Genomic DNA, 13,070 nt, shown 5'->3' with positions numbered 1-13,070 from the left:
CTCCCCCTTTATGTCTATAATTCCACATGTGATAATTCAGAGTTTTGATGCCTTCAGTGCGAATCTACAATATTCATAGTCAGGAAATAAAGAAAACTCTGAATGAGAAGGCGTCCAAAGTTTTGGTATATATTTATTTTACTTAATAAAATAAATGTACATATAAATTAAGTTATTTACTTATATATTTATATTCTATTGATTATGTATATTATATTAATTTATATTCTCTTATTATTTGATTATTAATATTTGTATTTGTTATTTCTGTATTTATTAATAAAATGTCTTCATATAATTTATTTAGAGTTAATCATTTCATCACTTACCCCTTTATAATTGGGCTCCTTCAGGCTTATCATATGCGGAGTTACTTATGTATCATTCATGACCAATATGCACAGATTTCGGGGGAGTAAATAGGGGGCGCCGGTGGGGCATTTGTCCTGGGGTTAGTCACCCCTGCCTTGGCCGACATATTTACATCATAGACGGGATCAGACAAAAAAAAAAAATCGACACCGGTAAAGAAAAGCCTAGTTTACAACTTATTTATTTATTTTTTATTTATTTATTTGGATCCATTTATTGATTTTATGTATTTTTTATTTGAATTTTCATTTAATTTCTTTATTTAATATATTATTCATTTATTAATTTGACTTAACATTTTTTTATCCATTTAATTTTTTTATTTTGCTTATTATCCATGTATTTTTTTCATTCATTCATTCATTCATTTATTACATTTATTAAATTTAAATAAATTAAAATTACATTTAAAAAAAAAATTGTAGCGATCACATTTCTCACCCGGTGATGATGAGGATGTAGTTGTCATTTTACGCGAACACCAAGTAGTTGATCATGTGACTAAGAGTGGTTGGTCAGGCCCCGCCCACTGTTTTAAAATTAAAAAATGTATTTCTTTTTTATTTTATTTCGATAACTGATGGTACAAGCCCGCTATGTGTCACTAGGTGAAGATGGTTTCCTGTAACCCTCGATCGTATATTTACCCGTTAATGTCATGTGATTCATACTGGCACCCAGGGCGTCTCACCAGCCGTCTCTATTTGACTCATCAGACGTGTGAACGCCGCCGAGATTTGTACGAATTCCCCCTGTGGGTGTGAGGAGCGACACAGACGACACCATGGAGGAAGCCATTTAATGATTGATACAAATGACAACTACAACACCCACAATGCATCACTCCCATCGGCCCCTTGTCCCCAGTGGGGCTCTCACAGTCATGGGGAGAAGTTAGCTATTTCCTCTGACGTCTCCAAATAAAAAAATCATATCAACTTTCTCCAGTAAGTTAAACTGATTAGTAAATTACTTCTATTAAAAAACGTAATTCTTTCAGTACTTATCAGCTGCTGTATGCTCCACAGGAAGTTGTGTAGTTTTCTTCCAGTCTGACCACAGTGCTCTCTGCTGACACCAGGAACTGTCCAGAGTAGGAGCAAATCCCCACAGCAAACCTCTGGACAGATCCTGACACAGACAGAGGTGGCAGCAGAGAGCACTGTGGTCAGACTGGAAAGAACTACACAACTTCCTCTTGAGCATACAGCAGCTGATAAATCCTGGGAGGATTAAGAATTTTATATAGAAGTCATTTACAAATCTGTATAACTTTAGGACACCAGTTGATTTGAAAAAAATGTGTTTTCCACCAGAGAACTCCTTTTAAACAAAAGAGAAAACAAAGAGCAAAACATGGCCGACAAAGGTCTCAGAAATACAATCAATATTCATTGGGGGGATTCATCAAGACCTGTGCTGAGGAAAAGTGGACCAGATGCCCATAGCAACCAATCAGATCGCTTCTTCACAGGCTTTTCAAAAAGGAAAGAAGCGACCCGATTGGTTGGGCAACTCAGCAACTATTACTGGAGTCAGGTTTTGATAAATCTCCCCCCATTATCTTCAGTGGTAGAAGACATTATAAAGCAGCTCTATGGTGGTACATAAAGAATATAAGTGCAAAACCATACACCGTACAGAGGACGGCTCCTCCACCGTCATACTACGGAGAAAACTGTGCAAATTGTACAACGGAAAAAAGTGCAACAGGTTAACCTACAAATATGTAAGGTACTATATTCACTTATATGCAGTAATATATATATATATACAGTACACACTTGTACATAGGGGCAGTATTATAGTGGTTATATTCTTGTATATAGGAGCAGTATTATAGTAGTTATATTCTTGTATATAGGAGCAGTATTATAGTAGTTATATTCTTGTATGTAGGAGCAGTATTATAGTAGTTATATTCTTGTATATAGGAGCAGTATTATAGTAGTTATATTCTTGTATATAGGAGCAGTATTATAGTAGTTATATTCTTGTATATAGGAGCAGTATTATAGTAGTTATATTCTTGTATATAGGGGCAGTATTATAGTAGTTATATTCTTGTATATAGGAGCAGTATTATAGTAGTTATATTCTTGTATATAGGAGGCAGTATTATAGTAGTTATATTCTTGTATATAGGAGCAGTATTATAGTAATTATATTCTTGTATATAGGAGCAGTATTATAGTAGTTATATTCTTGTATATGGGAGCAGTATTATAGTAGTTATATTCTTGTATATAGGAGCAGTATTATAGTAGTTATATTCTTGTATATAGGAGGCAGTATTATAGTAGTTATATTCTTGTATATAGGAGCAGTATTATAGTAGTTCTTGTATATAGGAGCAGTATTATAGTAATTATATTCCTGTATATAGGAGCAGTATTATAGTAGTTATATTCTTGTATATAGGAGCAGTATTATAGTAGTTATATTCTTGTATATAGGAGCAGTATTATAGTAGTTATATTCCTGTATATAGGAGCAGTATTATAGTAGTTATATTCTTGTATATAGGAGCAGTATTATAGTAGTTATATTCTTGTATATAGGAGCAGTATTATAGTAGTTATATTCCTGTATATAGGAGCAGTATTATAGTAGTTATATTCTTGTATATAGGAGCAGTATTATAGTAATTATATTCCTGTATATAGGAGCAGTATTATAGTAGTTATATTCTTGTATATAGGAGCAGTATTATAGTAGTTATATTCTTGTATATAGGAGCAGTATTATAGTAGTTATATTCCTGTATATAGGAGCAGTATTATAGTAGTAATATTCCTATATATAGGAGCAGTATTATAGTAGTTATATTCTTGTATATAGGAGCAGTATTATAGTAGTTATATTCTTGTATATAGGAGCAGTATTATAGTAGTAATATTCCTATATATAGGAGCAGTATTATAGTAGTTATATTCTTGTATATAGAAGCAGTATAATAGTAGTTTTATTCCTGTACATAGGGGGCAGTATTATAGTAGTTATATTCTTGTATATAGGAGCAGTATTATAGTAGTTATATTCTTGTATATAGGAGCAGTATTATAGTAGTTATATTCTTGTATATAGGGAGCAGTATTATAGTAGTTATATTCTTGTATATAGGAGAAGTATTATAGTAGTTATATTCCTGTATATAGGAGGCAGTATTATAGTAGTTATATTCTTGTATATAGGAGCAGTATTATAGTAGTTATATTCTTGTATATAGGAGCAGTATTATAGTAGTTATATTCTTGTATATAGGAGCAGTATTATAGTAGTTATATTCTTGTATATAGGAGCAGTATTATAGTAGTTATATTCTAGTATATAGGAGCAGTATTATAGTAGTTATATTCTTGTATATAGGAGCAGTATTATAGTAGTTATATTCTAGTATATAGGAGCAGTATTATAGTAGTTATATTCTTGTATATAGGAGCAGTATTATAGTAGTTATATTCTAGTATATAGGAGCAGTATTATAGTAGTTATATTCTTGTATATAGGAGCAGTATTATAGTAGTTATATTCTTGTATATAGGAGCAGTATTATAGTAGTTATATTCTTGTATATAGGAGCAGTATTATAGTAGTTATATTCTTGTATATAGGAGCAGTATTATAGTAGTTATATTCTTGTATATAGGAGCAGTATTATAGTAGTTATATTCCTGTATATAGGGGCAGTATTATAGTAGTTATATTCTTGTATATAGGAGCAGTATTATAGTAGTTATATTCTTGTATATAGGAGCAGTATTATAGTTGTAATCTTGTATATAGGAGCAGTATTATAGTAGTTATAGTTTAGGGCTCAGCACTGTTCCCCCTATGTAATTGTAATCGCTCACCGTACATTTTCACTATTATACCAGCCCTCTATATCTGCGTAGACTTTGGTCTTGTTCAGACTCGGATACTTGGCACAGATCATGCAGAATCTTTCTCTCCAGTCGTTGTACAGTTTGACGCCATAGTCTTGTCTCCAGCGGAAGAACTCTTTGTATCGTTGTGGGGTGATTGTTCCTATAAAGTCTGATAGATGTTTGGGTGATGGGAAGTCTGAGACGTGGATGAAGGAGTCAGACGGTATGAACTTTTCATAGTTCTCCCGTGGTGGACCAAGGACTATAGGGACGGCACCAACATGGAAGGCGTTCCTCCATAACTTCTCTGTGATGTAGTCTTTATGCACGGAGTTCTCCAATGCCAGGTAGAAGAGGTACTTGGACATGGTTGAAAGAAGACACGAGGGACATAAAGGTCTTCTGCTGGCTTTACCATACACGTCCACTTTTTGGTATAAAGAGAACCTTTTGAAGAACTTAACCCTTTCTTGAACGTGTCGGTAATTACTCACCACCCAAGAGACCAAACCGGTCTTCTCGGTGTCATTCAATGCCATGGGCAGATTATGCACCATCTGTCCATATGGTGCGAAGATGTCCGAGTCTTCGTGATAAGTCAATGTCCAGTTGAAGGTGTTATTCCATTTCCAAAGCCCTTTGGTATTGGATGGAGACTCTAGAGTTGCCAAAACCCACATCTGCTGAGGAGGTCGAGGCCCAGCAGGCATCTTGTGACCTCTGGTGTTCAGCTCTCTGTGGTGGAACACAACGACATTGCTACGGTTGAACATCTTCCGGTCGTCCGTCAACCTACAGTCCTGGATGTTGTAGATGTTGAGACAGACGTCTCCTGATATGTTCATGGGCTTGAGGAACGGCCAATGCCAAATCAGTACGGTGATCTCATTGTTAGGAGCGGCCGAGCTTCCTTCAGAGCCAAAGAATAGAACAAATCGTATGTTCCAGGCAAACATGGCCAGGAAAAGGACACTTCCCAATGTTGACCCTTGCTTCAGTATCCGGCCTACAGCCATTTTACCTGAGGAGAGGTGGAAGAACCTGGTCAGACAGTGAGACCACGAAGACCCGAAACCATTGTGAACCCCATTTTATATGTTTTAATATCGCTTAGTAGAGGAAAGACTCCAAAAAAAGGCATCTTTTTCATTGAGGGACCCATCAGTGAGGAAGCCAGACTTCCTCCTGAGTCCTTAATATTGTCCCACTGACTATCATGCCAGACCGACTATGGAGACCTCCATTAGGGATCACGTCATTACCCAACAGCTAATTCAAAGCCCATCTGGAACATGATCTCTTAGACCAGTGGTTTCAAACTGTGGCCCTTCAGATGTTGCAAAACTTCAACTCCAAGCATGCCCGGACAACCATTTGCTGGGAGTTGAAGTTTTGCAACATATGAAGGGCCAAAGTTTGAGACCATTGCCTTAGATGGAGGCCAGGGAATGGCCATGGGTCCTGCTCTTTGGCCCATACTGTGGCTCAATAATGGGAGACCATATGGTTCAAGATCAAGTCAAACCCGAGAAGAAACCACAAAAAATTCCACACCATGATTTTATTCTTACCCTTGTAAGTGATTCCTACAACCTACCTTGACTACAGCTCCTGGGGTCCTGGCTCACACCGTGGTCAGTAGATGTTGGTCTGCAGGGTCATTGATGATCATTGGCTGAATGAGGTAGGTAGAACCCCCATAGATGACTGCAGCTCCTGGGGTCCTGGCTCACACCATGGTCAGTAGATGGTGGTCTTTAGGGTCATTGATGATCATTGGCTGGATGAGGTAGGTAGGTAGATGCTCTCTAGATGACTGCAGCTCCTGGGGTCCTGGCTCACACAGTGGTCAGTAGATAGTGGTCTGCAGGGTCATTGATGATCATTGGCTGGATGAGGTAGGTAGGTAGGTAGGTAGATGCTCTCTAGATGACTGCAGCTCCTGGGGTCCTGGCTCACACAGTGGTCAGTAGATAGTGGTCTGCAGGGTCATTGATGATCATTGGCTGGATGAGGTAGGTAGGTAGATGCTCTCTAGATGACTGCAGCTCCTGGGGTCCTGGCTCACACAGTGGTCAGTAGATAGTGGTCTGCAGGGTCATTGATGATCATTGGCTGGATGAGGTAGGTAGGTAGATGCTCTCTAGATGACTGCAGCTCCTGGGGTCCTGGCTCACACAGTGGTCAGTAGATAGTGGTCTGCAGGGTCATTGATGATCATTGGCTGGATGAGGTAGGTAGGTAGATGCTCTCTAGATGACTGCAGCTCCTGGGGTCCTGGCTCACACAGTGGTCAGTAGATGGTGGTCTGCAGGGTCAGTGATGATCATTGGCTGGATGAGGTAGGTAGAAGCCCTATAGATTAGTGCCCAGTTCTGGGTTTCCCTGCCCTCAGATCTCCTTCTATCTCTGGATGGTCGGGTCCAGGGTTGGCAGAGATTGTAGGCAGGTGTCTCAGCGGGAAGAAGTGTCTTCAGAGTTTCACAGCTGCCATCAGACTCAGTTCCTTCTGCTTTTCGGCCTCCTGTGCCCTCCTCCCCCTCCTTCCCCCTTTACCACTACCCTTTGAGTTTTGTCAGATTTGTACCCGTAGGGTTCCGGTGTTGATGAGATTGCACACTCGGTGCCAGTCATATAGATACCAGCTCCATCATAGACCATCACTGGTAAAGGGAATGACTAGTCAGAACCTCACAATACACACCTCAGCTGCTGCAGAACCTCCTTATAGGCACTTCAGCTACAAAATAATGCATATCTCAATGCTGCAGAACCTCATGCAACACACCTCAGCTCCTGCAGAACCTCCTTATGGGCACTTCAGCTACAAAATAATGCATATCTCAATGCTGCAGAACCTCATGCAACACACCTCAGCTGCTGCAGAACCTCCTTATGGGCACTTCAGCTACAAAATAATGCATATCTCAATGCTGCAGAGCCTCATGCAACACACCTCAGCTCCTGCACAACCTCCTTATAGGCACTTCAGCTACATAATAATGCATATCTCAATGCAGCAGAACCTCATTCAACACACCTCAGCTGCTGCAGAACCTCCTTATATTCATTTCAGCTACATAATAATGCATATTTTAATGCTGCAGAAGCTCATACAACACACTTTAGCTGCTGCAGAACCTCCTTATAGGCACTTATGCAGCATAATTATGTATATTTCAATGCTACAGAACCTCATACAACACACCTCAGCTGCTGCAGAACCTCCTTATTGACACTTCAGCTGCATAATAATGCATATCTCAATGCTGCAGAACCTCATCCTACACACCTCTGCTGCTGCATAATCTCCTAATAGGCACTTAAGCTGCTGCAGATCCTCATACCTCAGCTGTTATCAAACCTTGTGGCAACTGTAGGACCTCATAATGCATGTATCAGAGCTGCAGAACCTCACACAACACACCTCACCTGCTGCAGCACCTCCTAATAGCCACCCAGCTTCTGCAGATCATTATACTTCAAACCTCAGATGTTGCAAAACCTCACAGTAGACATCTCAGCAGCTGTAGAAACTCAGAATGCATATCTTAACTGCTGCAGAACCTCTTAGTACATAGCTTATCTGCTGCAGAACCTCATACTACATACCTCAGCTCAATGGCAGATTAAGTGTACTATTGGCTGTTCAGAAAACTTTGGCTCCTCCCTTCCCTATTTCTATAGTCAGCAGCGCCATGTTTTATTTTAGTTAAACATTTAAGTAGATGTCCAAGTGTTAAAAAAAAAGAAGCAGCAATTGTCCTAAAATTAAAAAGAATAAATAATAATAATAATTAAAAAAAGACTTCGCCAGCCATTACACCATAGGTCACTAAAGAGATTAGTGTATGCAGAGGGGCCCTTGTCCAGCTTGGTACTCTCCTCTAACCAAGATGAAACTTCTTCTTGGAGCTGAAGACTTGAAGCACTTTATCCTCACAGCGTGAAATGGAACAGAACAGCCACCTTGAAGTAACACTTTGGCCTAGGTGTAAGTTTGCCTAGCGAGAGGAGGTAAGTGGTTCGGGTTCGACTTAGACTGTTTGGACTGGTTGGGTCAACTCCCTCTCCTGGAAGAGGAGTCTGGACTATAGACTTTTTCCCACAGCCATAGGCTAGGGGGCATCACATGACCAAGGCATCATTCATCTGATACAACTATTATCAGGAACACTACACTACCTCTATGCCAGTATTTTCCAACCAGTATGCCTCCAGCTGTTGCCAAACTACAACTCCCAGCATGCCCGGACAACCGAAGGCTGTCCGGGCATGCTGGGAGTTGTAGTTTAGCAACAGCTGGAGGCACACTGGTTGGAAAACACAACCCTAGTTCCTGGTTGAGGTTGGTACCTTCAAAAACAAACAGGAAACCAATAAGTAGGTTACAAATGGAAAGAACACATCTCACGCAGGGTGGGTCCCAGGTTTGCCCTTTTCATGCCCTTTGCTGGTTAGAATAAGTGAACCCAGGGTGGCAGCTCGTACGTTGCAGATTGGATCCAGTTTTGCTGACTGGGGTTATTGGAAACAGTAGGCAGGGTGGTGGGCAGATGTCTTACAGCTTGGGGGGGGGGGGGGGGGGCATCTAGTTTTTGCTTCATTAGGTGACTGTACAGAGCTCGGTGTAGAGACTGAGAATGCAAATCACTAGAGAAAGCTGGGTGCAGATGCTGAACATGCAGGGAATGCGGGGAGATTTTATCTCCAAAGCCTACAACTTGTGCAGACCTCCATTTATTTCAGTTATGTCACACACCTCAGCTGCTGCAGAAAAGTATAACACACACCTCAGCTGCTGAAGAACATATAATACACACCTCAGCTGCTGTAGAACATATAATGCACACCTTAGCTGCTGAAGAACATATAATACACACCTCAGCTGCTGCAGAACATATAATACACACCTCAGCTGCTGCAGAACATATAATACACACCTCAGCTGCTGCAGAACATATAATACACACCTCAGCTGCTGAAGAACATATAATACACACCTCAGCTGCTGAAGAACATGTAATACACACCTCAGCTGCTGCAGAACATGTAATACACACCTCAGCTGCTGCAGAACATATAAAACACACCTCAGCTGCTGCAGAACATGTAATACACACCTCAGCTACTGCAGAATATATAATACACACCTCAGCTGCTGAGGAACATATAATACACACCTCAGCTGCTGAAGAACATATAATACACACCTCAGCTGCTGAAGAACATATAATACACACCTCAGCTGCTGAAGAACATATAATACACACCTCAGCTGCTGAAGAACATGTAATACACACCTCAGCTGCTGCAGAACATGTAATACACACCTCAGCTGCTGCAGAACATATAATACACACCTCAGCTGCTGCAGAACATGTAATACACGCCTCAGCTGCTGCAGAACATATAATACACACCTCAGCTGCTGAAGAAAAGTATAACACACACCTCAGCTGCTGCAGAACATATAATACACACCTCAGCTACTGCAGAATATATAATACACACCTCAGCTGCTGAAGAACATACAATACTTACCTCAGCTGCTGCAGAACATATAATACATACCTCAGCTGCTGCAGAACATATAATACACACCTTAGCTGCTGCAGAAAAGTGTAACACACACCTCAGCTGCTGCAGAACATATAATACACACCTCAGCTGCTGAAGAACATATAACACACACCTCAGCTGCTGCAAAACTTATAATACACACTTCAGCTTCTGCAGAACATATAATACACACCTCAGCTACTGCAGAATATATAATACACACTATATAATACACACCTCAGCTGCTGCAGAACGTATAATACACACCTCAGCTTCTGCAGAACATATAACACACACCTCAGCTTCTGCAGAACATATAATACACACCTCAGCTGCTGCAGAACATATAATACACACCTCAGCTACTGCAGAACATATAATACACACCTCAGCTGCTGAAGAACATATAATACATACCTCAGCTTCTGCAGAACATATAATACACACCTCAGCTGCTGAAGAACATATAATACACACCTCAGCTACTCCAGAACATATAATACACACCTCAGCTTCTGCAGAACATATAATACACACCTCAGCTGCTGAAGAACATATAATACACACCTCAGCTGCTGAAGAACATATAATACACACCTCAGCTGCTGAAGAACATATAATACACACCTCAGCTGCTGAAGAACATATAATACACACCTCAGCTGCTGAAGAACATATAATACACACCCCAGCTGCTGAAGAACATGTAATACACACCTCAGCTGCTGCAGAACATGTAATACACACCTCAGCTGCTGCAGAACATATAATACACACCTCAGCTGCTGAAGAAAAGTATAACACACACCTCAGCTGCTGCAGAACATATAATACACACCTCAGCTACTGCAGAACATATAATACACACCTCAGCTGCTGAAGAACATATAATACACACCTCAGCTGCTGCAGAACATATAATACACACCTCAGCTGCTGCAGAACATATAATACACACCTCAGCTGCTGAAGAAAAGTATAACACACACCTCAGCTGCTGCAGAACATATAATACACACCTCAGCTACTGCAGAATATATAATACACACCTCAGCTGCTGAAGAACATATAATACACACCTCAGCTGCTGAAGAACATATAATACACACCTCAGCTGCTGAAGAACATATAATACACACCTCAGCTGCTGAAGAACATATAATACACACCTCAGCTGCTGCAGAACATATAATACACACCTCAGCTACTCCAGAACATATAATACACACCTCAGCTTCTGCAGAATGTATAATACACACCTCAGCTTCTGCAGAACATATAATACACACCTCAGCTGCTGCAGAACATATAATACACACCTCAGCTGCTGCAGAACATATAACACACACCTCAGTTTCTGCAGAACATATAATACACAACTCAGCTGCTGCAGAACATCATAATACACACTTTAGCATCTGCAGAAACGTATTATACACAGCTCAGCTTATTCAAAAATGTATAATACACAGCTCAGCTGCTGTAGAAACATATAATACACACCTAAGCTGCTGCAGAAATCCATAATACACAGCTCAGCTGCTGCAGAACATCATAATATACACATCAGCTGCTGCAAAACATCATAATACACACCTCAGCTGCTGCATAAACTCATAATGCACACCTCAGCTGCTGTTTATTTGAGCTTCAAGGGTTAATGTATGGGGGTAGTAAGAGGGTTAATTACAGCGGAAGGGTTGCAGGGCAGTGGAAGGGTTAAAGGTAATGTGTCACATGATTAAAAAAAGAAAAAAAGTAACAGTGTAATATAGTGGATATTTTTTAATATGTTTTAACCACTAGAGGGAGGTAGTGGTATATATCTGGGGCCCTGTGGTTGCACCTCTCCAGGATCCAGTGTTGTCCCGCTAGGACCTGTTACAGGTAGCAGAAATCATCCCGCTATTCTGTCCTTTCCGGTTTATTACTTTGCTTTGTGGTCTTATTATGTGTCACAGAGGATCCATCGCTCTGGATTAGGGGTTCAGGACTGCGCAGTTTTGGGGTTTGTTATGTATTAAAGTAATTGGTTATCCTCTCTTTACAGAGCCCTGGCTTTTGCAGTGTGTGCGGATTATAGTGTATACTCCGCACATTTGTTTCCAATGTTTTTTGTGTTTTTTAGTTCTCTCCTCATAGCTTTGTCCCTTTATCTTTAGTGTTGTCCCGCTAGGACCTGTTACAGTTAGCAGAAATCATCCCGCTATTCTGTTTTATCCTGTTTATTAGGTTGCTTGATGCTCTTACTATGGATCCATTGCTCTTCTAGTTTTAGCTTAGTCCTAGTATATCCAGGAGGATCTTGGTTTCTTCTCCTGTAGTCCTTGTATTCCAGAACTGCGATGATCCTCTGGTTACTTTGTTGTGTGGGTTCTTAGTTCTTGTTCAGTTGCTGTTGTCTCTGGGTCCTAGAGTCTTCCTGTTGATTGTGTCAGGATTAGTATTGCACATTATGGTTTATAGGGGACATTTACAGGGATTGTGGGGGTCAGTGGGGGTCAGCACCCGAAAGCTGAACTAAGGTATGCAGGCTAAAGTCAGCAACTGCCGAGCCGAGAAGTTCGTGATGAATCGAATCACTGTAACTTCGCTAATCTCTAATCATCATCCCTTCCATCATCATCTGCTCCCTGTTGTTGAGCTTCTATTATTCTTCTTACCCCCATGCTGCATATCTTGTCTGTTTTGTCTATCTGTTTGCCATGAAATGTGGTTCTACTGTGAGTCCTGGGGGTATCTGAATACTGGGAGCCACAATCAGGGCCCAGAAAAAACTATTTCCATGGGTAGAGTGCAGTTCTACCATCTCTTACAGTAACTTTATATTCTCTATGTGCACTGTTAATAGAATTTAGTGCAGAGAGGGGATAGAGAGGACTGTGCAGCTATAACTATATGACCACACAGATCTCTCTATGATCATATAGATGAGTGCAGGGAGGGGATAGAGAGGACTGTGCAGCTGTAACTATATGACCACACAGTTCTCTCTATGATCATAGAGATGAGTGCAGGGAGGGGATAGAGGGGACTGTGCAGCTATAACTATATGACCACACAGCTCTCTCTATGATTATATAGATGAGTGCAGGGAGGGGATAGAGAGGACTGTGCAGCTGTAACTGTATGACCACACAATTCTCTCTATGATCATAGAGATGAGTGAAAGGAGGTGATAGAGAGACTGTGCAGCTGTAACTATATGACCACACAGTTCTCTCTATGATCATAGAGATGAGTGCAGGGAGGGGATAGAGAGGACTG

The 13,070-nt window shown here is 40.5% G+C and overlaps 2 protein-coding genes across 2 annotated transcripts in view; one reads left to right on the top strand and one right to left on the bottom strand.

Moving 5' to 3' along the window:
- The first annotated feature begins 1,954 nt into the window (after positions 1–1,954).
- ABCA2 (ATP binding cassette subfamily A member 2) overlaps positions 1,955–13,070 on the top strand; it is a 119,199-nt gene continuing 108,083 nt past the window's right edge. Inside the window, exon 1 of the mRNA XM_056538175.1 lies at positions 1,955–2,101. Within this exon, the coding sequence (XP_056394150.1) occupies positions 1,970–2,101 (132 nt within the window). The 5' untranslated portion in view covers positions 1,955–1,969. The remainder of the gene's footprint in view (positions 2,102–13,070) is intronic.
- FUT7 (fucosyltransferase 7) lies at positions 3,955–7,069 on the bottom strand. The gene is made up of 2 exons (XM_056538191.1): positions 5,839–7,069; positions 3,955–5,262 (listed from the first exon to the last, which is right to left on the bottom strand). Exon 2 carries the CDS (start codon positions 5,255–5,257, stop codon positions 4,223–4,225), a length of 1,035 nt encoding a protein of 344 aa, XP_056394166.1. The 5' UTR covers positions 5,258–5,262; positions 5,839–7,069; the 3' UTR covers positions 3,955–4,222.

This window comes from Hyla sarda, chromosome 9, assembly GCF_029499605.1.
Source record: "Hyla sarda isolate aHylSar1 chromosome 9, aHylSar1.hap1, whole genome shotgun sequence".
Lineage (NCBI taxonomy): Eukaryota > Metazoa > Chordata > Amphibia > Anura > Hylidae > Hyla > Hyla sarda.
This window is presented reverse-complemented; position numbering and strand designations above follow the sequence as displayed.